This window comes from Onychomys torridus, chromosome 11, assembly GCF_903995425.1.
Source record: "Onychomys torridus chromosome 11, mOncTor1.1, whole genome shotgun sequence".
NCBI classification, from domain to species: domain Eukaryota; kingdom Metazoa; phylum Chordata; class Mammalia; order Rodentia; family Cricetidae; genus Onychomys; species Onychomys torridus.
Window position 1 is genome coordinate 20,658,200 of NC_050453.1, and position 26,663 is coordinate 20,684,862.

A 26,663-nucleotide genomic window follows, 5' to 3' on the forward strand; every position below is an offset into this window, starting at 1 on the left:
AAAGTTTTCAAAGAACAATATTTTATTTCCTTCCAGGCACATCTAGAAGCATTAATTTTAGTTAAGTTTTTTTGCCTTATGCCAATTAATCAACAGATAACTTAAGTCTGAGAAAGTCTAGTGCACAATATAAATTCTCTGAAATATTTCTACTGTTAAATTACAACAGATATGACCTAATGACCTAATTTGGTCTCTATATTTTGGTGATAAAGTTGGTCCAGAATGGCTCCTTTACATAGTGAACTGCAACCCAGCTTGATGCTGCCCTAAAAGTATACACTCATACCCAAGTAACTGAGACTCAGCTAATCACACCAGAGAGACTTCCAAGCAATTGGAGGGTGAAAGCTTCCAAATCATGGCCATGTAAGACAAATGTCAACTGCTTTGATTCTGGCTTTCTGTATTTTACATCTGCCTGTAAATACAACCTGCATTCATTAGGATACAGGCAGGGCATTTGGAACAATCTTTGGTCTGTAATATTACCTGACCCTAGAACTTTCTCTTTTGCAAATAAATCTTGTTAAACTTAACTGTACTCAGAGCTTCTGTTACTGAATCTAGGCATGAGTTTTCCTGTATTTATGAAAAGAATATTGCCATTCAGTAATCAAGTTTCATGGGATACAGCAATATGGTCATTAAAGATTTCCCCATCAGACAGGATTTGCTTGTGGCTCAAACAACTTGAGTTCTATTCTTTGTCCTAAATTGTCAATCAATGAAACAGTAGTACATGAGTCAGTTAGTAAAACATCTTTTAAACGCTTGTCTATAGGCATACTGAGAGAATATTCTGGTTCATCTGAAACTGCAGTCTCTATAAATATTATGACGGAGTAAATACACTTATGTTTGCATCCTAGAGAAAGTTCAAATTCAAAAGGTCTTGCATAGATATTATGAGAGGACAATGGTGTACTAATTATTAAATACTTTGCTTCTTGTCTCAGTATTTTTATTATAGGTTATTTTGGTGATTATTTAAACAAACATCCACTTGAAAAATAGACCTGAGTTTTTAGCACATACGATTTATTACATCTATAAATTAGAAGTTTGTTTCTATGAAATGTTTATAATATAAATACAACAGCACTTGAATATGCATACTTGAGTACATATGAAAGCCATAAAAATTACCTGATGTTAGTGTGCAAGAGAAAATTAGCTGAGACTGTAATCCTAGCACCAGGGAAGCTGAGGTAGGACTGCCTCGAGTTTGAGGTCAGCCTATGCTACCGAGACCATGTCTCAAAAATAAGCAAACAACCCCAACCCCAAACTGAATTAACAAAAAGACTATTATCCAATTTCAGACATTTAGTGTCTGGCACTGTAGACACTTAGAGATTGATAAATGCTTAGTGCAAACATGGAGAATCAGTAAATAGTCGAGTCCTGACTGACTAAAGAGACTATAAGAAGCAGCTCTCTCATGAGGACAATGACTCCATGCTGCATCTCACTTACGAGGATTTTGAACGCATGTTGCATATCTCTCTCTCTCATGAAGATGAGGACTGCATGCCGTATCTCTCTCCAAAGGAAAAAAAATCACTGGATGCTGAATCTCTCTCATGATGATGAGTACTGCATTCTCTCAGGATGACAAATTTCACTTCTACAATCATTCATTCAAACTCAATACTTAAAAAAAGTGTTCTCATATTTTCTCCCACCCTGATGTTCTTTCTGTACAGCAATTCTCTTTCAGGGAAGCGTGACTTTTACTTTCTAAGTTTACTATCTCATCTGTGAGCCTCACTGACATCCCTAACTTTACCTTTTCATTTCTACTCTACAATCGCCTCAGTATTAATTCTAAATAACAACAGCAAAACCACCTCAGAGAACTAGGGATAAAAATAATCAAGTCAGCCAGATGATGGTGATACACACATTTATTCCTAGCACTTAGAAAACAGAAGCAGGTGGATCTCTTGAATTCAAGGCCAGCCTGTGCTTATAGCTAGTTCCAAGACAGCCAGGGCTACACAGAGAAACCCTATCTAAAAAATAAATAAATAAATAAAATAAAAACAAAAAAACCACCACCACCATCATCAATAACAACAACAAAAACAATAACAACAACAACAACAAAAACCCCACAAGAAACAAAAAACCTAGACCTACAATCAGACTTAGACATGGCCATACATGCCAGCAGAAAGAACAGTATACAGTGTATAGGGACTTTCAATAATGTTTGGTTTTTGTTTTGTTTTGTTTTGTTTTGTTTTCCGAACTGCCTAGAGAAGAAAAGACAATGGGCAAAGTTCCTAATTCACTGAAAATGATTAGTTGTCAGTTTCAGACCAAACAACATCCCCCCCCCAAAAAAAAACCTAGCAGGCTTGATACAAGAAGAAATACTTAGTTTTATTTAAAAACATTATATTACATAATTATTCATTACAAATTTCCATTAGGAAAATTATCACTTCTTTAAAATATAGATATGCAGATGAGCTACTTTTACCTAGCTCAGAATATGCTGAAGTTTTGCCAGAAATAGAGGCACACACCTGTAGAACCAACTAGTTTGGAGAAGAAACCTAAGAGTCCAGAGTTCACTTATATAGTAAGCCTGAGGCTATTTGGGGCTATATAATACACTACTTCAAAAGTTACATAAACGTAAGTTCATGTGGGGTGTGTGTGTGTGTGTGTGTGTGTGTGTGTGTGTGTGTGTGTGTGTGAAACTTTTGAACTCAGAACAGAAAGGGATACTTATTATATCTTGTTTAAAGCCAAACCTATTTAAAAACAAAATGTGCTCATGCAACCATTAACACAAAATACTTACGCTGCTTTTGACATCCTTTAGCTTTGGCAGAATGTCAAGTCCAAAGCCATCTGCCTGTCCCCGAGTCTTGTTTCCAGCATTCATGTAGTTCCCAAAGGCTAGAACCAAACCCAGGACTTGCATGACCCCTGGTCCGTTTTTTAATGTCTATAACACAGGATGGCAAAGATGTTTCTCTTACACACTGTTTTATTTGAATCGTACAAAATGAATATCAAGTTAATCATATTATACTAATAGGTTTTGAGTAACAGCCAAACTATGTCCTCCTACATTATTTTGTATACTTTAAAAATAGCATCTCAAAGTTTGCTTTACAATGGCATTCTACTAACAAGCATGATTGTAGAAGCCACGAGATGCCATTTGGGTCCACACACAATGAGAATTTCTAGAAAATAATATCACCTCTATTATCCTTAATTGTCTGAATGTTAAGAACAACAGATTTCTGGCATAAACTGTAGAATCCCAAAAAGCACTTATAAAGATTGAATTCCAGATTTAGGTTTGTTACCCAGAAGATCACATTCTCCACCCCCGGAACCCTGTCTGCCTTCAGGCTTTTGTGCCACTTTCTCTGAAAGTGTTTCTGGTAATATCTTTCTATTCTTGGAGATGATTTACCCCAATCAGAACAAACATTCCTGATGATTTTTGATAAATTGCTTTAAATGCTAATATTGGTCTTTCCAGCCCAAAATTTATTTGTTGTATTCAGAAGAGTATTTATCTTCCATGGAGTTAAATGACTATTCCAAAAGTCATTTGTGTACAGTAAATATTAACACTTTACTGAGGGATCATGTCAAACAAACAACCCAAACAAAAGTAAAGGGTGTGCCTTCAAATCACTTCCATTTGGAAGTCTGATATCTGACAGAATATGGAAAATGGGGCTTTGATTTTGGTGAAAGCACTAGGATCTGAGATCCCAGGAAACTTATACAAAATGTCAAGGATCTCAATGCGGTCCCACTGCCTTGGGAATATGACGGAACACATACTTTATTCCTGAAGCATAGTCCTCAAATATCCCCTCATGTAGGACTGCTATCCTTTGAATTTTCAAGTATTTCAAGTAAACAAAAATCATAAAAATAAATGAGAACACAACTGAACACAATTAAATACCAGAATTTGTGTTCACTTCTCTGGTCTGGAACCCTACCTCACACAATTTCTGTAGCAATTCCAGTTTGCGACGAATTGAACAAATGCTCTCCGAAAACGTTGACTGAAACAGGATGCAGAAGACTCGCTCTGAGAAGTTGGGGATTAGTGACAGCTCATATAGGAACCTAGGCAGACAACGGCAAGGAGGGAGGAAATTGTAAGCCACCCAAACAGTAGTGCTTCCTTTACATCAAATACGCACCCAGGGTCCATCACTTCCCATTGTGAGAAGCCCACCCGCAGCCTTGACTGCCCACCCAGGTCCCTAGACACACTTACTGTTCAGGTTTGTCAAGAGACTTGGCATTTTCCTTGTCTTTGGAAGATCGACTGTGCTTTTCAATTTTTTCCAGTTCATCTGACTGTGCTCTCTGGAAGGAAAAAAAAAAAAAAAAAAAGGTCAAGTGTCTTTTTTTTTTTTTTTTTTTTAATCTCTTCTAGGGCTTCCTTTAGATAATAGTGGTTGCAATACAGCAGAATTCTCTATATTTTAATTTCTTAGCATTTGTTGTGTTAAAACTTGACTTAATATGTGAGGCATTTTAAAGTGTAAATACGCATAATAAAATCCAGATCCTGCCTAAATCCCCCACATTATGTCGTTGACTATTAGTGCACTGAAAGATAGTTATTCTTTAAAGCATAAAATAATGTTTTTCAATTTTTCATTTATTTGTCTATTTATATTACTTTCTAGAAAGCCATAATTTTGTTTTAACATAATAGTTCTCATTCAGATCTCAAATAAGTTAAATTTGGAAGTAATTTGATGTTAAATGTCTTTAAAAATATCTAACTATTGCAATGATTGTGTATTGCTTTTGTTATACTTGGAGAAAAGAAAAGTGCAATTAAGCTATTAAAACTTGGAACAAAAATAAAAGATTTTCATGCTTTTGTTGAACATGATTTTTTGATACAAAAATAGCTCCAGCCATATTTTGCTTTTGTCTCCTTCTACCGTTTATAATTGTAAGCTAAAAATTTTGTTTCTTTATGGGAGAGAATCATCTTCATTTTTAATACAAGCAAAGAGTTTACAGAAGCAAACACTTATTTCTTCTTACAGAACACTGGTATCAGTTTTACTTCTACTCAGACATAATTTTATACCTCACAAAGATGTGTCCAATGAGCCTAGATTGCATCGTCCATATGTACTCCAGAGTCATATATATGGCCATGTGTTGAGTTAGAAAGGCAGTCCTCAGAACTTAAAACTGTATTAGGTTAGAATGGAAGTATAAGACTGAGTAAAGAGGTCCCTAGGGAATGTGTAGGCAGCATCCATGCTAGTGAACTGCTCTATGTTAATTAACTGGTTACTCAGAAACAAAGACATAACTATCTAACCTCAAAAAGAAGCATCTTTAATTGATGACAGGTCAACAAAAGTGGGGAGCTGACGCAGAGAATTGGATACATTTTTCTTTGGGATGTGATATATTAGAAGGATATGAAAAGAGGTAAATTCCACCAACTATCATAGCCTTATATAAAAGTTAAGCTCCTTGTAGAATTTCAGATAGTTTTGTGTCTTCCACACTTCCCTAGCATAAGAAGAGTTTGATATATACTGAGGAAGGAGAGTAGGAAAACTGAACAGTCATTGTTTCCTGTAATTAAACCATTATGTTCCTACAAAAGCATGCACATGCACTCACCCACACTGTGTACACAGTAAAACACTATGGTATATAAAATAAAATCATTTCAAACCTGAGCCAACATGCTCAGGCAATGTTTCTTGCAAATGTTTGTATGGCATGTGCAGGACGAAGTGCAAAGGCTGCTAGAATCACCTCAGCATCATTACATTTTGATTGTAAATGAATTCTGGTTGTTGTGCATTCAGACACATTTAATGAATGCTAAGTATTCTGTGATCCCGTTTGGGATCAGGCCAATTCCGCTCACTTTAGAAGAAACACAGCTGCCTTGGTCTGAAGGTACAGCTCAGGGACAGCAGAGAGAAACTGTCACTCTGCCCATGCTACCCACACTCTCTTCCTCTTCACAGATGCAAGTGTATGATGGTATCCATTCTGGTTTTGATTTTTCTCTATGGAGTTCACTTAGTGCCACCTCATACAAACATCTGCACATAGCACATATATATACACAGTCAACACATGGTCACAGTGCTAAATTCTCATACTAATCCTTGTTTTCATTGATACTGATAAAATACCTGACACAGGCTGAATTTATGAAGAATTATTGTTTATTTAGTTGTTAGCTTTATAGAGTGACAGTCCAAACAAGTATAGTACAGCTCACAGAAAGCCCTGTGACAAGTGGCGGGAGTATGGCTGGAAGAGAGATATCACATTGCCAAATAAAAGCCAAAAGAATTTGGGCTAGGTCTTAAAACTCCCTCTGAAAAGCTCAGAGTTACTATAAGCTCAGAAGCTTCATAAGAGCAATGTTAGCACCTTCTCAAAGCAGCTTGCTCCATGACTTAAGGACCTACCACTAGGCCCCACCTTATAAAAGTTCCATCACCTCCTACACTGCCCTAAGTGTCCAACATTTTGCCCTTTGTAAGGGACATTCAAACTCTATCTAAACTGTAGAACCAGTAAGTTAGAAAAAAAAAAATGTTTTTCAAAATATATATGGTTGAGTCCCCAGAGTTGAACTTCAAGGCCAACAGCATTAATACCATCACTCACTCACACCTGGGCAAAGTTTGCCTGACACAGATATACCACTCTAAGGTGCATTGAGCTCTCCTGTCCTTCAGAACTGGAGAGTTCTCCTGCACTATTCTTGAGAAAGGTTTTAGCTAAAAGAATCACTAACCTAAAAAGTATCAGCAATCTTTTTGCAGCCCAATTGTTTGGTTCTTGACTATGAAATTTGTAAATGACAATGTATTGTCACATTATCAGAAGATTGGACATGTCTGCTGCTATCAAAATGTCAAATACCATCTTACTGTTATTATGAAAATAGGTCTGCTTTGAAGAGCCTCTTGGACAGACTGCAGGAACCCATGAATGTCCATGGGGTAGATTTCTCCTACATGTTTGGTGACTAAATCATTTTTAACTACCTTCATACTTAAGGGAGGACTTCTAGCAATAAAAGTAAACAGTTTTTAAACTAGTATTGTGCCTTTAAAGAACACTTCAAAAACAAAATAAAAAAATAGTTTTATATTGGGCAAAATGTTTCCTCCTAAATTCAAACACTGGTCTGTTCTCTGGGGCCAATTCCAACATTTACAAGTTTTCTTCAAATATGTCAGGACCAGAATTTTTTTAAACTCTTTGATTTCTGTATTAGTGACTTCTTTACAGTTTTTATGGCATGAAGGTGAGTCTCCTTGAAAATCTGATGGCTTCTCTGGTAGTTTCCGGTGACTGGAATATGATACACACACAATTCAGTATCCTTCCCATAAAGTGAGCAAATTCTCTCATGGTGGGCTCTAAATCTCACTTCGGTTTCCAGAAGACTGCTTCTATGAATGTAGCATAAAATAAGGGCATTTTAAAGAGGACTCCACACCCATGGAGTTATAAGTAGAAGACATAAGATCTCTAAATAAGTTATTTTTAAATATTCTTAGGCTCTGCTTTTTCTCCCATTCACTATCAATGCCACTGGTTCTCCTGGGATGAGATTCAGTATCATTTTGATATTACTTCCTGTAGCTAATTAACACATCCAAGATGTCAGTGGCTCAATATCCTGATTGTGTCTTTCTTCTAGGGTAAAAGCACATTGGGCTAGCCTGAGAAGGCTGCATAAAAAAGAAGAGGAAAGTTCTGGCTTTCAGGATCTGCTGCTGATGTTGCTCCACTTCTCCCATTCCTAGTGACTGTTGGAGGCACAGTCATCTACCAATGTCTCAGGTGGTCCAGAGTTTCTGCCTGGAATATGCTTCCTGAACCTTGGTTTAATACACTTGGTTTTCCCGAAATACCACCTTGGGAAAGCTTGCCCTGCCCCTGCCTCCCACCCCCATTTTCATTATAAAAGCATTTCCGCCCAAGAAACAGAATAAATGAGAGCTGCCATGTGCTAGATTCCTGTGTTTACCACAGTATCTAGATGATGATGGTGATGATCATAGTTAAATACACAAACAACTTTCTCAATCGAAATTGAAACTTTCTGAGAAAAAGATCCTGTCTTATGTGTCTTTACATCCCACTAACTAATATGGTTTGTGGTATATATTTATCAATAGGTAACTTAAAAAAAAGATAGGAAATTGGGCAAGAAATGAATAGGGAAACAAACAACTAATAAACAGCAAAAGGTAGCTTCCTGATTTGAGGAGTAACTTAGAGTTTCTATTGCTGTTTAAAAAAAAACAAAAAAACACCATTACCTTAAAAAGCAAGTTGGGGAGGAAAGGGTTTATTTGGCTTACACTTCCATATCACTGTTCATCATCAAAGAAAGTCAGGACAACTACTCAAACAGAGCAGGAACCTGAAGGCAGGAGCTAATGCAGAGATCATGGAGGGATGCTGTTTCCTGGCTTGCTCCACACGGCTGGCTTGTTCAGCCTAATTTCTTATAGAACCTGGGATCACTGGCTCAAGAGGTGGCACCACCCACAATGGGCTGAGCCCTCCCCCAGCAGTCACTAATTAAGAAAATGCTCTATAAGCTGACCCCACAGCCTGACTTTATGGTGTCCTCCTCTCAGATTACTATAGTTTGTGTCAAGATGCCATAAATCTTGTGAGCACAGGCAGAGAGAAGGCAGAAAAAACAAGGATGAGCAACAAACACTAAAGGCATGATAGGCAAATAATGGCAATTATTTATCATCCTAGTAGTATTGCAAAGGCCCTTAAGAGATAAAACAATGTCTAAAATAGATACTTGTGCATGGCTGAAATGGAGTCAGTTCTGTTGAGTGTTAGCACACAAAGAGATACAAAAAGAAGACTATACCCATCCAAAATATGTGTGAATTAAGTCATCTATACCCTCACTTAGTACAACTCCACTGAGTGCTTTTTCATATAACACATAGAAATGAGTGTGAAAGTACAAGAATGAGGTCCAAAATATACTGTATTTGTTAGACAATGTTACTCTAATCAGCTGGGTTGTGCTCTATTTAACTATGTATAATTGTTCCTGGCCCATCATCCTGAATTTCTTCTTGCAAAACACGAAGGATCAAGTAAATGTCTGGTGTTTTTATACCTACTGGGGTCTCAAATTCTTACCCTTATCTTCAACCATACAAATTATCTCAAACTATGACTGAAATTTCTACCACAACTCAAACTGGATGGTTTGGGTTTTGTTGGAACTCAAAGGCTCTTCTTTTTCTGGCCCACCAGTTTCTGGTAACCACAGATGCTGGGTTTTGAAGGAAAAAAAAAGAGGAATTTGGAGGATTCATTTATCCAAACGTATATTATTTACCAGGCATTGCACTAAACAGTGGAAATTCACACACACACACACACACACACACACACACACACACACACAGAGAGAGAGAGAGAGAGAGAGAGAGAGAGAGAGCTTCAAATTCAAGCAAAATCCCACAATACAATCTATCAAGCTGCCAATAAACCACTCTTGCTCATGTGGGACTTCTATAGCTATTTTCTTATATTGCTTTTGAAAATTATATTTAACTCTCATGTGTGAAGGGGATGCTCGTGTGTCACTTAGAGCTTGTTTATGGGGATAACAGTCATTTGCTACATATCACACACTCACACACCAATTAATAACAGAAAATTTCTAGTTTTAGTCACTTAAGAAACCTTCTGTGTCCAAACCCTGTTTGCTTACATTCACTCAAGAAATTCCTTTGCCAAATGAAATCATTTTTAGTCTATAGGACAAGGACTGCATCTCTGGAGACTTCCATATTTTAACTATGTGCACATCTTCCCCACTTCCACTCTGTTTATTTGCAGAAGAATTAGATTAGACCTTTTCCAAAGATTTACTGCTTGTCTGAAAGTGAACCCCAGTTGCTGCTAACCCAGGTATTTTTGTCAGTTACTGAAAATCATCATACCAAAACTCAGGCATCCTATTCACCAAATCAAAAAAGCTGGTGTAGACCCAGATTTCCTGATTTTCATCACTAATCCCCCCCCCATATCCTAAGACCCAGAGCCCTTGATAGTCATCAGTGGTCAATAGCTCCTTCTTTGGGGTCAGACTTCATGAATCCCTCCTGCATCCATGCTGGGATTTTGACTATTTTGATCTTGTCTCATACATAGGCAATCACAACCACAAAAAGTTCAGGAGTACAAGGACTCTAACGTGTGAAAAACACGATTTCACACCAGTCTTTGCCAACCTATGGCTTTTACAATCATTCTACTCCCTGTTCCCCCTTTTTTAATCATGGATGATCTCTGAGACTTGATGTGAGGGATGGGATATAAATCTTCCATTTAGTGCTGAGCACATCACACTCTCTTATTCACTGCACATTGACCAATAGAAGGTCTCTGTGAAACTTGATGTAGCTGGTCTTTCTTGCAGCTGGCAGAATTCACAGCTGGATAAGACTGTTAACCACTTCTTCCAACCCCAGCACCCTGCACAGCACTGTCTGACATTATGAAATCTACTTGTGATGACATGTTGTGTACCCTAATAAAATTTGCCTGAAGATCAGAGAACAGAACCAGCCAGTAGATTAAACAGAGTTCAGGCAGTGGTGGTACACATCTTTAATCTTAGCACTCAGTAGGCAGAGATTCGTCTCTATCTCTGTGAGTTCAAAACCACCCTGACTACATAAGATTGACTCAGTCTAGGAGGGAAAACAGAGCCAGGCATTGGTGGCATACACCTTCAATCCCAGCACTGGGAAGCACACGCCTTTAATCCCAGGAAATGATGGCTGGGCAGAGAAAGGTATATAAGGGGTGAGGAGACAGGAACTAAAGGCTTCTTGACAGAAGTGTTCCTTTCAGCTAGAGGCTTTTTCAGGCTGAGGAGTGGGTGAGGTAAAAAGTGGTTGGTGGCTGTGGCTTGTTCCTTTGTCTCTCTCATCTTTCAGCATTTAACCCAATATCTGGCTTTGGGTTTTTTTGTTTGTTTGTTTGTTTTTTAATTTAACTTCATTTTGTGTGCATTGGTATAAGGGTCTTAGATGCCTTAGAAATAGAGTTACGGACAGTTATGAGCTGACATGTGGGTGCTGGTCATTGAACTGCAGTTCTCTAGAAGAGCAGCCAGTGCTCTAAACCGCTGAGCTGTCTCTCCAGCCCCTGGGTTTTTTATTAAGTCCATTCAGGAATGCGTGTTACAACTACACAATAGGGAAGATGCATCAATGTAAGAACTGGCTTGATTACTTTTTGCCCTGTGACACAGGGATGTGGGTGCTTTAGCATTAGGATCTTACGATGAAGTTATTGAGAGACAACTGATATTCCATTTCTGTTACTCATGTCTATCCATGTGTTAATCAGCAGCAATCTTGTATCTCAAATGGTGTACTAGAGGACACAGATTTGAACTCTAAGATCCCTTGAATTACATATACTATATGGATTTTGAAAACTCATGATGCTAAATATAAAGTCTTAGAAGTTATGTTGGTTCAGGATATTTAATTCCTTTATTCAAATCCCTTAAATACAGCAAAAACAAAACAAAACAACAACAAAAAAAAAAAACCAGGCATTTATGTGAGAAAAGAGAGAATGACTACCCAGTACCGATTAGTATCCCAAAGCTATGAGTAATCTGAGGGATATACAGTAGAAATACTAGGGCAGGCAAAACCTCCAAATTCTTTTGTCCAGATTCATCCCAATTTCATGAGATTTCTCTATTAAATCTTTGCCTTCTCCTCAAGAACCAAAGTCTGTTACTTCTAACATTCTAAATATTCTAATATTTTGGGTAATCTTGTACTTACTTACATTACATCTTTTTCATAAATTTAATACCATACCTTTTCTGACTTTCTAATTCTCTGATGCCATGCATCTCCTTTATTAATTATTCCTAACAATGACATGACATTCATCTTTAGTATAGTTCCCCTCTAACCAAGACTTTTGCTCCATGTAGACACTGCTTTCTTAACTTTTATTATCAACATCTCTAAAATCAAACTCGTATTTTCTTCTCCCCAGACCTTCAATGACACTTATTCCAATACCTGAAGCAATGCTCCTACCCAGACAGCTGGGAGGTCATTTAGATGTCTCTGTACTTTATTTCTACACCCAATAAATCACTGAGTGTCACAGGCACCTCTACTGCCATCATTCTGGTCCTAACTACCATGATAGCTCAATTCTCTGCTTCAATATCTTGCCTGCCTAGTGCCTGAGCAACCACCTCTGGCTCTCTCATAATACAATGGTGATTTTTTATCTGACTGCTTGTTAGTGATGCATAGAAGATAATGCATACACTATTTAAAAGTGTTTAATGGCTATTCATCATTCCTAGATATAGCAGACCTCAGCATTCTTAGAAAGCCAATACAGTCATCTCCTAGTTTACCCCTTGCTACCTATGTTCCATTCTTAATAGATTTCTCTTTGTTCCTCAAATAGATTGGGTTCTTATACCATCCATCACTGCTGTTGCCTGTACTCATAATGTTCCCTACACTTCTCACTCTCCACATCTACCCACACTTGCTTCAGTTTCAATCTTTCTAGTCTAGAGAGGCCTTTCAGGACCCAACATATAGTGACTCTCCAACCCCATGCCCCCACGTAATAAACTGTCCCTGTAGAAATGCAATTTTCCCCAGGAGCACATAACTTTAAAAGACCATTCAAGGCCTAGGAAAATAGATCTACGGTATGAAAATAATTGATGGTTTTGCTCATCATTGTACTGATAGTTCAACACGCATGCCAAAACAAAGCTGGCATTTAATAAATATCTGAGGGAAGATTAAATTGTATTGCTTTCAAGTTTCCTCATTTATGTTTAATTCTTACTCTGCTTTCAATTTAACCACTCCTTTCTGGAACAGAAAAAATAATTAAACAGAGTTCAGGCAATGGTGGTACACATCTTTAATCTTAGCACTCAGTAGGCAGAGATTCGTCTCTATCTCTGTGAGTTCAAAGCCACCCTGACTACATAAGATTGACTCAGTCTAGGAGGGAAAACAGAGCTAGGCATTGGTGGCATACACCTTCAATCCCAGCACTGGGAAGCACACGCCTTTAATCCCAGGAAGTGATGGCTGTGCGGAGAAAGGTATATAAAATGTGAGATGAAAGAGTAGGGTACAGTGACAGGGGTGTTTGGCTCTAGAGTAATGGACATCAGAACATCTGTCAAAACAATGAAAGTGGCCAAGAATCCCATTTTATACTGGATGGTGGCTGCAGGAAGTATGCCTTTCTCTGGCCCATGAGATATTCTGTAGGAACAGCCCTTCAAACTAATTATTTCCTCCACTCCAGCCTCAACAACCTTGCTCTTCTTCTATTACTCCTCGTACCCTCTCTTTTTGAACTAACCTTTTTCCTGTAACACAATCACTTTTTATATCTGCCAGTACAACACTGAAACTTCCTTCTTTCCAATCTAAACCTCACGTTTACTTCCCCAGCAGTCACCCCGTCTCTCAGTCCTCCCCTACCACTCTTTTCTTCCTCTTCTTGTCCAGCACAGTGGTCCCTGATGATATAGGCCTCCTGGGACATCACAACATGGCTCTGTGATGGAGAACAACCTTCACAGCCCAGGAGACCCAAATGTAAACACTTTTATGACTGCCAGGTCCACTGAAAATGGGAGGTGCTTGGCTGGTGTTTGGGAAAAGTGAGGGAATACCATCATAGATACTAGGCATGCCTTATTGAGACTCATGACTGTTGCTAGAGTTTTCTCTACAGGTCCAGCCAAGCCCGGCAGTCCGACAGCCCACTTATAAAACTCAGATGCTTATATTATTTAAACTGTTTGGCCTAATGGCTCAGGTGTCTTGTTATCTAGTTTTTATATCTTAAATTAACCCATTTCTATTAGTCTATAAGTTGCCACGTGGCTTACATCTCCCTTGTCATGGCAGCGGCTGGCAGTGTCTCTCCCTCAGCCTTCCTCTTCCCAGAATTCTCTTCTCTGCTTGTCCCGCCTATACTTCCTGCCTGGCTACTGGCCAAGCAGCATTTTATTTACACAGAGCGATATCCACAGCGATATCCATTTTCACATTATGAAAATGGTAAAAAGTTATGCTGGTCTTTTGTAATAATTTTACATAACTAACAAAATACGCAAGAAAACAGATTTTAATAAAGTCAAAAGTCCAAGAAACTATAGGATAAATTTTGTACTTTAACAAAATAAGAAATACAGTAAAAACTATAGCTTTTTTTTTTATACAGTGGGATTGTGTTGAGGGAGAGGGAAATTTTTGGTAGTTGCCCATTCTCTTTAGAACTACAGGTAAATAAATGTTCACGGGTGTTTCAACAGCCTCCAGCATGTTGTGGTCCTGATCCAGAAGGCTCCAGCCAGCTGCACATGGATTGTATGCTTAAACAGGGAGCTTTCATTTCATTTCCTGAGAGATAATTCTGAGGTTTGATTTGTGAGAATTCCACTGTAATTAAATCTGCTGCTCTAACAATGATCACATGATCTAGACCAGTACTTATGTAGACATCCAGGGTGACCTTCCGCTCCAACACAGGGAGGCTTTCTTTGAACAATGTTCTCAACATCTCCAGATATATAACATGCAAAACCCATGTTAACTAGAAAGCCAGGGTGTCCCTGTCGTCATGATAGTCTGACAACATGAAGATAGGTGCAAATCAGCCATAGATTTCGTCACCACTTTACAAAGAAGGCTCTTCTAAATGGATGTAATCAACTCCCTTTAGACACTAGTATGAATGGGCCCAGACAAGAGTATCTACAACACAAGATTTCAGATAAATTTGGGAGGCTATGAGACACTCACACAATTCCAGGAAATACATGAAGCACTTGTTGTTTTTGATGGGTCCCAGTTCTTTTCAAAATTCTGTGAACATATTCCTTTAAAAAACTTTTTTTTTTTTTTTTTTTTATCACAACCAAGAGTCTGGAGGCAATGAATTATTTCATCATAGTACACGGAAAGATCCCTTCCCCCCCCGCCCCCCAATTTGGCAAGAATCAATTCAAGACGTATTTGATGTTATCTTTTCTTGCAACAGGAACTAGAGAAGCAATGCCAGGACCTTTGCAGCCACGTGAGACAAACTTTATCTGGAGTTTGAAACATGCAGCTTGGTTTAGAATAAACTTCAGCTGGCTGTAAAAGTATTCAGTTGCATCTCTGCATTTCTCCTTTGTTTGAGTCGCTGCTTCAAGAGACAAAGCACTGCTTATCATCACTTTGGTCGTGGTTAATTGAAGGAGCTTCCTCTCTTGAGTACTGCCCACTTATGTGTGTCTCTTTGTCCACATGGGTGCTTCAGGAAAGGCAGTCACCTTGACAGAGGGGCCGTTCTCACTGCCTTCATATACATTCAACATTTGACAGTTCCAAGGACTAGGAAGTAGAACAAATTGGATCTGAAAGAGTTGGTTGAGGTGCAAGATGTAATCATATTATAGCTGTCATTTCCAAGTGAGGCTCCAAGGAGTACTTCCTTATACAACTGATGAAGAACTTGGTAGAAGGATTCCACTTTGATTTCCAAAACTATATCACTTAAGAGAGTCAACTATAAATATCAACAACAAAGCTTTAAGCAGATTCTTCAATAAAACATGAGACTGCCAGCATCCTGGGTGGGCTTATGACCCACTGCCCATGATCTTCATGTCATTCCAGGAACTATCAGCAATATGCCATGCATGGGCCTCCTGGAAGCTAATCATATGGTTGCAAACATTCTCTGAGGAATCAGGATTTGCTTGCTTGAAGATCATCTGTAGAGAGTACCGTCTGCTTTGCCTCATCCTCTTCTTTGTGTCACTATGGTAACACTGAGAATTCTCTAACACTTAGAATCCCCCTGCTGAGTCACCTGTGACCGTCTGGGGAACTAGCTCCGCCCTTCTGCATCCTTACCACCATTTTTGTCATCGTCGTCTCAGGACCTTAGGATAACTACTGACTGTTAATGATCTGCTTTTCATTATGATTTAATATAGCCTAGTACTTCCCCCAGAAGGAGGTGGAATCTCTCGTCTATCTCTGACTTAAAACTCGGGTGGATCTTGAAAGAGTCACACTACACAGGATGGGAAAAAAGACAATTCTAAGATGGTTTAGCAATGTGAGAACAGGTTTCTTCATCCATTTTACATAGGACGCACTTCTCAATGAATAACTTCCTTTAGACACAAGCATTAACAGACCCAGGCAAGACAGAACACAAGATTCTAGGAAATATATCAAGTGGGTTTGTGTGTGTGTGTGTGTGTGTGTGTGTGTGTGTGTGTGTGTGTGTATCTGTGTGTCTGTGTGTCTGTGAGTGTGCATGTGCATGCACGAGTGCATGTTCATGCAGGCTGGCTGCCAAAGGTGAAGAAAAGAGAAAAAGAAAGTAGAGGGTATAATTAAAAGGGCATCATAATTTTCAAACTACAACCCACAGCTCCAGAGAAGCTAGGAAACAAGGTGGACCCTAAGAGGGACACATGGATCACCTTGGGAAGGGGAAACAGATGAGATCTCCATGAGTAAACTGGGGACAGGGAGGGACCTTTAGTGGGGAGAGGATGGAAGATGAGAACATGAGGTAACTGGGGGAGAGATGAAGTGGGAGAGCAATGACAGAGATATCTTAATAGAGGGAGACATTATGTGGTTAGGGAGAAACCCGGTGCTAGGGAAATTTCCAGAAATTCACAAGGATGACCCCCGCTTAGACTACTAGCAATAGTGGAGAGGGTGCCTGAACTGGCCTACTCTGGTGATCAGATTGGTGAATGCCGAAACTGTCATCATAGAGCCTTCATCCAGTAACTCATGGAAGCAGATGCAGAGATCCACAGCCAAGTATCAGGCTGAACTCTAGGAGTCCAGTGGAAGGGAGGGAAGAGGGATTATATGAGCAGGGACGATCAAAATCATGATGGAGAAATCTACAGAGACAACTGAATCAAGCTCATAGGAACTCACGACCTTTAAACCAACAGCTGTGGAACCTGCATGGGATCGGACTAGGCCCTCTGCATATGGGAGACAGTTGTATAGCTTGGTCTGTTTGAGGGGACCCTAGCAGTAGGATCAGGATCTATGCATGGTGTACGAGCTGGCTTTTTGGAGCCGATTACCTATGGTGGAATGCCTTGTTCAGCCTTGATGCAGTAGGGAGGGGCTTGGTCCTGCCTCAACTGAATGTACCAGGCTTTGCTGACTCTCCATGGGTGCCTCCACCCTTTTGGAAGAGGGGATGGGGCATAGGCCTGAGTAGAGAAGGCTGGGGGGATCAGGAGGAGGAATGGGAGGAGAATCTGTGGTTGGTATGTAAAATGAATTTAAAATTTTTCTTAAATAAAAAAGGCATAAGGGACATGTTTAGGGGTAGAAGATTTGTGTATCTCGATTGTGGCGATAAGGTAATACATGTAATGAAAAGGATAAGAACCTTCTACCCAAACAAGTACATATGCAAAATCCTCCACCCCAGAAGAGGAGTGCATGTGAACCTGGCAGAATCTGAAATAGTCCACAGAATACACCAATGTAATTTCCATTGCAATTTACTCTTGTTGAGTAAATTGATCTTGGGGAAATCTGATAAGGTATTTAGGACATCATTATACTATTTTGCAATCTATGATGAATCTATACTTACTAAAAAGTGAAGCAAAACTTAAGGATCAAAAAGGCCTGAGTGTCCATCTCATCTGGTTTCCAAAGTCTCTGCTGTGTTTGGAAAGCTCGATATTCTTGTGATGGACGAACTTCGTTGCCAACATGACTAGATGTCAAATCAATTGAACATAACTTGCCAGACATTCCTGCGGAGGTTTTCTTGATCAGATTATCTGATGTGAGCAGACCCACCCTAAGTGTGGATGACCCTTCTGGTGGGATCCCAAATAAGAGAGGGATGGGAAAGGGAACTTTGCTCTTTACGTGACGGCCTTCACTCTTGCTGCAAGTTCATCTTCCCTGTTGCTGCCTCGGCTGCTTCCTACACTGATATCAAAACCAGCTAATTCAGGCTTCTGGTGTAGACTGAAGACCAGCAGCTCTCCTGGAACCTTCCAACCCTTCAGTTCCAGGTTTGGACTACTTAGGACATACAGCCTTGTGACTATGCAGCTGTCTGATTCTCAGCCTCTTCAGTGTGAGGCTGCCATTGTTGGACAACCCACGCCATACAGTATGTCAATTTAATAGATTTCCCTTTAATGTACACTCATTCTATTGGTTCTATTGCTCAAGAGAACCATGAAATGCAGAAGTGCATTTTTATCCACTTAGTTGTTTTTCATCCCACATCATTGAGGCAACTTTTCTGGTTAAGTCCAGTCTAAACAATAACTCAGAAACAGACTTTAGTCTTTCTGTGTAGGATGCTCTGCTACCCCAGAGCAACCTGACCCTATCTGTCCTTACTAATCCTCAAATCAGCTTCCTTACATAATTCTACCCAACTAAATCTAGGAGTGTCCCTAGCTGTTCTCTTTGGCATAATACTTTGCAGTATTTGAGAATCACCTCACTCACCAGCTCACTGTGAGCCCCCTTACTGCTCCAATATACTTTAGTACTTCCTTGCTCCCTTCAGGGAGTGCTCTTACACTGACCACAGTGGGCCAAGATCACTTCATCTCACATTCACCATTCACAAAAAAAGGCCAACACAGCAAATCTTTACTATAATATTAATTGCCGGAGTAGTCGGACATAAGTAGCTGTTCTTTTTTTAAAATGTGTTTTCAACTGAAATAGAAGTGCATCACTTTCTCTTCTTCCTTTCCTCTCTCTAGCCCCTTCCAGCCTTCCAGCTATCCTGCCTTAAACTCTTCCTATATCTCCAACAGCCTCTTTGTCCATTATTGTTGTCTTACACACACACATACACACACAAATTTTTGCTGGTGGTTAAGAATATGCTTTTCAAGGCGGATGACTCTACATTACATAACCAACAAAGGGTCTCATCCCTGAAAGAGGTTATTGCTCCTTCTCCCAGCGGCACGTAGTTCTTTGTCTAGGGGTAGAAGCTGGCAAATTTTCCCCCTCCCATGTTAATATGCCCATTGATATTGGCATTGTTCCACAGCAAGCATATATTCTTTCTATCCATTTTATTAAACATATACTCTTTTCTCATACAACATAATCTGAATACAGTTTCCGCTCTCTCTATTCCTCCCAGTATTTCCCCACCTCCTCTCCCATCCAAATCCATTCCCTTTCTGTCTCTCATTAGCAAAGAACAGGCTTCAAAGAGATAACAATAAGACACAATGCAATAAAATAAAATAAAACAAAAACCATTATATTGATGTTGGACAAGCCAAGCCAAAAGGACAATAAAGAGTCTTCTTAGTAGGCACAAAAATCAGAGACCCTTTCTTTCACACATTCATGAGTTCCATAAAAGCACTAAACTAAAAGTTGCAGTTTATATGCACAGGACCTGGTGCATATCCATGTAGGCCATGTGAAATATATGAAATTTGATGGTCTCTCTCATTTTGTGAATACTAAAGATATCTATATGTGTGTGTGTGTGTGTGTGTGTGTGTGTGTGTGTGTGTGTGTGTGTGTGTAAACTATGTAATTGATAAAATACCCTTTGTATCTTTAAACAGCTACTTTGGTCTCAGCGTTTTAAAAGGAAAATACACACATACATTATTATTATTAAAAGGCCACTTAAACTATCCTCTTACATATTCAAGAGAATGTGGTAAGTATATTACTATTCACCTACAGATCCCCACACTACTGCCTACAGATCTTGTTCTTGAAATACACAAAACCACTTAATATCTTTGAAACTGCAAGGGCTGAGGTGAATTAAAAAACAACTTTTAATTGTTCTTTTTTTCCCCCACTTATTTATTTATGTGTGGGGTGAGTGGAACTCAAAGGACAACTGATAGAAGTCAGTTCTCTGTTTCAGCACATGGGTTCCAGGGATGATATCCAGGTTGTCAGACTTGGTGGCAGGTAGTCTTATCTACTGAGCCATCTTGCCAGCCCACACCTCTTCTGATCTTAAAATCTTCCAGGGCACTCTCATGGCTGTAATGATTAATACTGGTGGTCAATTTGACAGGACTTAGAATCACCTTGGAGACAAACCTCTAGGTCTGTCTGTTGGGAAGAAGTCTCTGGAGTGTGCCATTGAGATGGGAAGATGCATCCTGAATGTGGGTGGTGGAATTCAATGGGCTGGGGTTGAGGACTGAAGAGAAAGGAGAAAGTGAGTGGAATACTTGCACTCAGCTCTGCTTCCTGGCTGTGGATACAATGCTGCCTCACAGTCTGACAACCTTGCCTTCCCAGCCATGATGGACTGCACCTTTCAACCCAAATAAACTCCTCAAGGAACTTTTGTCAGGCACTTTATCAAAGCAACAGAAAAGTAAGCAGTAGAGCATCCCACAGATCCCCACACGACTGCCTCCAGATCTTGGACTTGAAATACACAAAACCACTTAATATCTTTGCAATTGCAAGGGCTGAGGTGAATTTTTTTAAAAGGCTATAACGTGCCACAGAAACTGAAAGTTACATATCCAATGGATAGAGTATTTGGGAGGAACCTCCAAATTTTGAACATTTAACTCTGTGTAAACATAACAGAATACAAAATAATTCAGAAGCAAATATACATGGGATGCCATCTGGAACCACTAAGTAAGTCCAGTGAAGGCAAACATACTAGGAGTTCTACATCTGATTGAGAGAGCTAATTATTTACTCCTTTAATAAATTTATTGCCCAATTAAATTTCAGCTGTTGTAATCATGAGCAATAAGCAAGGAAAGTTGATGACCATATCGAGCACCATACGTCAAAGCCATGCACTGTTTTTTCTGTTCATGCGTAATGTAATTTCAACTCGGGATCTAGTTTCAGTGATAAGCACGGTTCATAGCAGGTATTTAAAATAACCATCATAGCAGATGTTGTAAGTTGGAGAAAGAACATTTTCCTAGCCTGTGCAGAGACCTGGATTCAATGCCAACACTCCTCCTCACACACTCTGCTACCATTACAAAGAAAAGAAAAGAAGAAAAGAAAAGGAATGAATTTAAAAAAAAACAAAAAAAAAAAACCTCTTTACATAATCATACTCAAGCCAAACCTGGAAGTTTTCTACATAAACCACAATGTTCCTAGTCTTAAGTTCATTCATTTAACTTCAGCAGAAAAAAGAATGTGTAAGGGTGGTCTAGCAGACATTTATGGCACCAGGTTGAAAAAATTTATTATATCTGCTAGCCAACTGTATCATTTCACTAATGCTGGCCTGGCGTCATGGAAAATTACTGGGAAACATTTAGTGTGTGTGTCAGAGAGTCTGTCTTCCTCAGATTGCTGAAGGGTTGAGCGTGTATGTGAGAGAGACACTTTCTGCATCCTACTGAGCAAAAAATGGTTTGTTAATGCTATCGAAGCAAGAAGATGATCACGGAGAAATAGAACAAATGTGAAAACAATGGCTGGTGGAGAGACGAGAACATATAAACAATTCACCACCACACACAAAGATGTAAAATTCATGTTCAGGGTGAGGAGGGGAATGTCACGAGAGGACCAAAGGACTGTGTAATAAAAAGAGACACAAACAAGTATCCCTATTATTGAACAAGTTTACATTTAGAACTCAAACACGACAAGAAATAGAAGCAGGGATCAAAGCTGGATTAAGGGAGCACTGACAGGCTGCAGACATATTTATTGAGGACTACATCTCTGTCTACTTCTCTAAGGAATGGAGATGATCACAGGCACGTCTCCTTTTTCCTTCTCCCGTCCTTTCTGTCTCCTTAAGTAGAGGAAATATTGACTATCTCTTCATTTTGGTCAGGATGGACCAAAAAGAATTCAGTAGCTAGACTAGTAATTTTCAGGATAATGTGACTTGGTCCTAGGCATAGCATAGTCGCCCTCCCCGTCCGCTTTCTAGTCAACGGATGCCTGGGATCACAACAATAGTTGAAAGTCTTGTTTCCCTTCTTCCAACCACCACAGCCTTTATGATCTAAACTCTCTTTGGGGGGGGGGGTGACTTAAAGTTTGGTTCAATCATATCTAAGCATTTACATTATTAAACGAATCAAATAACATTAGAAATTCCTTAATTTCTAGTTTGTCCCTATAGATATCAGAAGATTTCCATTTGTGTGTGAATAGAATGTACTGATAGTACATTTCTTTAAAGGTTGGGGGAGAGTATTTGCTGCAAAAGCAAGCTGTGTACTGGATTTGTGGAAATGAAAACTGACACCTGAATGTAAGTGGTATATACCCAGGGTCGAGGTGTACAATGAGGTAACCAACTTTAAGTGGTTAATTTCCCTAGGGTCTTCGTAATTTCTTTTGTTTTTGTTTTTCAAGACAGGGTTTCTTTGTGCGTAGCCTTTGCTGTCCTGGAACTCGCTCTGTAGACCAGTCTGATGTCAAAGTCAGAAGCTGAGTGGGTGGATATGGAAAAGAAAGAGGCAGGGGCAAGAAGAGGTACTTTTTTAATTGGTCTTCTTGCTGTACAAGGAGGATGCTAATCTTCAAATGTAATACGGTAAGCCCTGGTGAAAAGTATGAGAAGGCAAGTCTGGTGGCACAGGCTAGGCAGAGGCAGGCAGATCTCTGTGAGTTTGAGACCAGCCAGAGACAGTTTTCTAAAGTAACAAGCAACCCTCAACTTCTAGGTAAGACAGTGCCTTGGAAATCTGACCTGAAACTCTGAAAGAAAACAGGGATACTTCTACAATAGACTGTGTCTGGAAATGAAGTCATTAAGACCGATGGGGGCCTCAGCAGAAAAGCTAACAACAGAACTGAGAATCTGAGCCCATGTAAGCTCCAAGGAATCAGCACAGGAAACTGAAGGTAAGTGCTGCTCCTCACATACACTGGACAGCACCAAGACTCTTAAGGACAGGCCAAAGTGGAATGCAGGGCTCCTAGGAAAGGAATTCCCCTTCCTCGTGAACAGGAATCATGCGAACATCCATCGAGACTACAGAAACCAACGATTCACACCAGCCCCTTTCCCACTTGGGTCCTGCTAGAGCCAAAGGGATCTGAGAAAGTGCCTTTCAACTCAGAGCAGACGTGTCAGGAATTCTCTCCACAAGTTAGTGTTGCCATCAAGATTCTTTAGCAATGGGCAGTAGTCAATGGAGAGACTCGTATCTGGCCCAAGTACTGGGAGTAAGTGCTTATTTATATGTTCAGTCCTAAATGGAACATTTATTCCAATCCCTCCCTGCCCAAAGCTCAGGAAATGTCTTGGAAGAAGGAGTGGAAAGGGCCTGAGAGTGGTGAAGTGTGCTATGAAATGTGATCTTCTGGGACATGACATGGCATCATTGCACTCATGCTCTCACAGAAGCCTAGGTTACCTGCATAAAACCTCCCTCCAGGAGATCAAGGCACGCAACAGTACAGCATCGGTGGGTGCAGCTCATGAGGCCCCACTTCTAGCCAAGGAGCTATTGGCAATTCATGACTGCCAAGGACTGTTGGGATCCTATTACTTTTTTTTTTTTAAGTTTTTAAAAGCAGATTTATCTTTAGTTATAAATTTATTTCATTTTGTGGTGATAAAGCTTGAACCCAGGGTCTTTTGTATGCTAGGCAAGCCTTTTACCACAGAGCTAGGGCCCCAGTCCTTCATTGACTCTATTACTGTTTTCAAGTTCTCTCCTGAAAATATATCATCTTCTTACCTGTGTCATTTACAGCATAAATCTCCTGATATGCTGCAAATATCAAGAACATTTAGTGATGCCAATAAGAGGCAGAAAGGGAGAAAATGTAGGAGATTTTCATAAATAGTTACTACAGGATAAGATGATAGGTCTAAATACAAATGTGTCCGTAGTCACAGTAGATGTAAACGGATTAAACCTGACATATAACCCCCAAATTCTCAGAATTACAGAAGTGGGGATCCTATTTCTTTAGGGGTGTGGCTGTGAGTAGGTGGCCTGTACACTGATGAATGAACCACACCCACTGTTATGAAGGTACCACTCACTGGACTCAGAGAACGAGAGAGAGAGAGAGAGAGAGAGAGAGAGAGAGAGAGAGAGAGAGAGAGAGAGAGAGAGAGAGAGAGAGAGAGAGAGAGAGAGAGAGAGAGAGAGAGAAGCAAGGAGAGCAAAAGTATGCATGAAAGTAGCAGGGTGTGTATTTGGGGAATGGGAGGGTAGATCGGGAGTGGATATGATTAATATATGTTATTTATATAACTGATGGTTCAAATAATAAAATTAAAAATTTTAATTAAACAGGTTTTGTGGACCATGTGATTGGTATCACACTATTATTCAAATTATGATTATAGAAAGCTTATTTGTATAGACAGTATATCTGTGTACATACATGTTCGTGTGTGTGTGTGTGTGTGTGTGTGTGTGTGTGTGTGTGTGTACATGCATGTTGAGATGAGAGGTCAACACCGAATGTCTTCCTTGATTGCTCTCTACCTTATTTTTTGAGACAGAGTTTCCCACTGAGCCTACAGTTTGCTAATGCTGCTAGACTGGCTGGCTGGCCAGTGAGTTCCAAGGGTCCTCATGTTTCTCCCTCCCCAGGGCTCAGGCGACGGGCACAAACTGCTAAGACCAGATTTTGATAAGGGTGCTGCGGATTGGAACTCAAGTCCTCATGCTTATGTGGGAAGCACGTACTGACTGAGCCATCTCCTGAGCTCCAAAGCCTGGCATTCAAAATCAAATAATGTAGCAGGAATCTTAACGAGTCTTATTAATAAAATCAAACCTGGAGCTAGTTATGGGGTGAACGCTGGAAAATCAGAGAAGCAGCAGAAACCACAGCCACTTCACCTTGCCAATTCCTCAGCTGATCCTGTTTCCTCAAACTGCAAGCCTCTGAGTCCTCATCCAAATGGATCTCACCTGACTGCTGCTAAAAGCCTAAAAGCTTAACCAGGCTCTAGTTCCTGGTCCTCATGCCTTATATACCTTTCTGCTTTCTGCCATCACTTCCTGGGATTAAAGGCAGGAGTCACCAGGCCTGGTTGTTTCCAGTGTGGCACTTGTGGCATGTCAAGGACAGACAATACTAAGGAGGAAAAATGTCATGAGGTTGGAGAAGATGAGGATGATGAAGACCGAGAGACTATATCACAGTACACAGGCCAGAGAAGTGAGTAACAGCAAATGGTGAGCAGTGAGGAGGAACATCACAGTGTAAGTGCATAAGATATCTGCCATAAGGAAACAGTTGCTGGCAAAGCAGGATGGAAGGGGAACACAAGATCTGATGGCCTCTCATCAGGAGGACGATGTCAGAAAGAGCTTGGCTCACTGCTGCTGTGGTATAAGAGTCTAAGCCTCCTGGAGGCACTGAGCAAAGCCAGGTGGTTGGAGGGTAGAGACCTGAAAGATGGTAAAGTAGCCAGAACTATATAGAACTAAAAACAAATGTACAAACACAGCCAAAATTCAAACCAGCTTCTCTGCTGAAAACCTTGAAAGAGACCTGCACGGCACACATATCTGCACACAGCAATTAGCAATGGACTGTCCACGTGAATAGCGACTTCATGGGATGCTAAGTGCTCTCAGTAAAGGGGCCTTTGGGAAACTAACTGTGCAAATCCAACGTAACAAAGAAGGGGGAAAGCAAGTACAAGCAACCCACACCATTCTCCAGTTACTACTGCAGCAGTGTTAATGAGTTGAACTCATTTTCTAGGAACTGATGCAGCACGGTGGGTTATTCAGAAACAAGCACAGTAATTTTATAATCTGAAGGTTTTTTACTAAGACTACAGAACCAATCTGTGAGTGATTCAACATCTACAGGTTTTTTTGTTTTTAATTCTGAAATTTACCTTCAATATATTTGCAAGTGCAAGTGAACAAGCTTTACAGGGATTCCACAAGCCAACTCAATGGAACAGTGAAATACGAGAGTTGGGGAGCTTTAAAATCGTTACACTGTGAAAGTCAATACATTTTTGTTTGAAGAAACTGATGACTAACTGTTGCTGAAAACATGAATCAATTAAATTCCTCTAGGAAGTTAGAGGAACACAGATGGTTAATCCAATTCATTTTCACTAACGCCACACAGTGTATGCTTTTCAGGGTGCTGTATCATGTGACACACTACAGCCTTCTTCCAGATTAAAGTTTGCTGGTATGTCAAGTACCACCCTAAGTGAAGATTACTAAGACTATAAAGTATGCCTTTGCAATTCAATCCTGAGAAGCGTAAATTTAGACTTCTCATTCTTTCTGCCCTACCTGCCTTCCCCCTCCTCTAAGTTGGATTAGAGCTGGTTAATTACACAGGGGTGTAGGAGTGTTTTCCTTCTAGCTTTACCCACATTTTCCTTCCTTTGAACTTCTAACAGGATTGACTTCCAAGGGTTAGCTTCATTTTAATACTCTTTTACAAACAACTCAGGATTCTTTTGTTCATTTTTCTCAACATGAAATAAAATGAAAAGTTAAAAAAAATTAACTCACAGTTGTCCATGGATATTTCAGATGCATTTAGATGTAATGTTAATCATTCAATATACTAAAGAAAAGTATGCAATGCAGC

General features: G+C 39.8%; 1 protein-coding gene across 1 annotated transcript in view; it reads right to left on the reverse strand.

Moving 5' to 3' along the window:
* Window positions 1–26,663, reverse strand: part of Fmn2 (formin 2) — a 351,969-nt gene that overhangs the window by 118,037 nt on the left and 207,269 nt on the right. The window contains exons 9-11 of the mRNA XM_036202265.1: window positions 4,274–4,365; window positions 3,990–4,119; window positions 2,819–2,965 (exon numbers count right to left, since the gene is read on the reverse strand). Of these exons, the coding sequence (XP_036058158.1) occupies window positions 2,819–2,965; window positions 3,990–4,119; window positions 4,274–4,365 (369 nt within the window). The remainder of the gene's footprint in view (window positions 1–2,818; window positions 2,966–3,989; window positions 4,120–4,273; window positions 4,366–26,663) is intronic.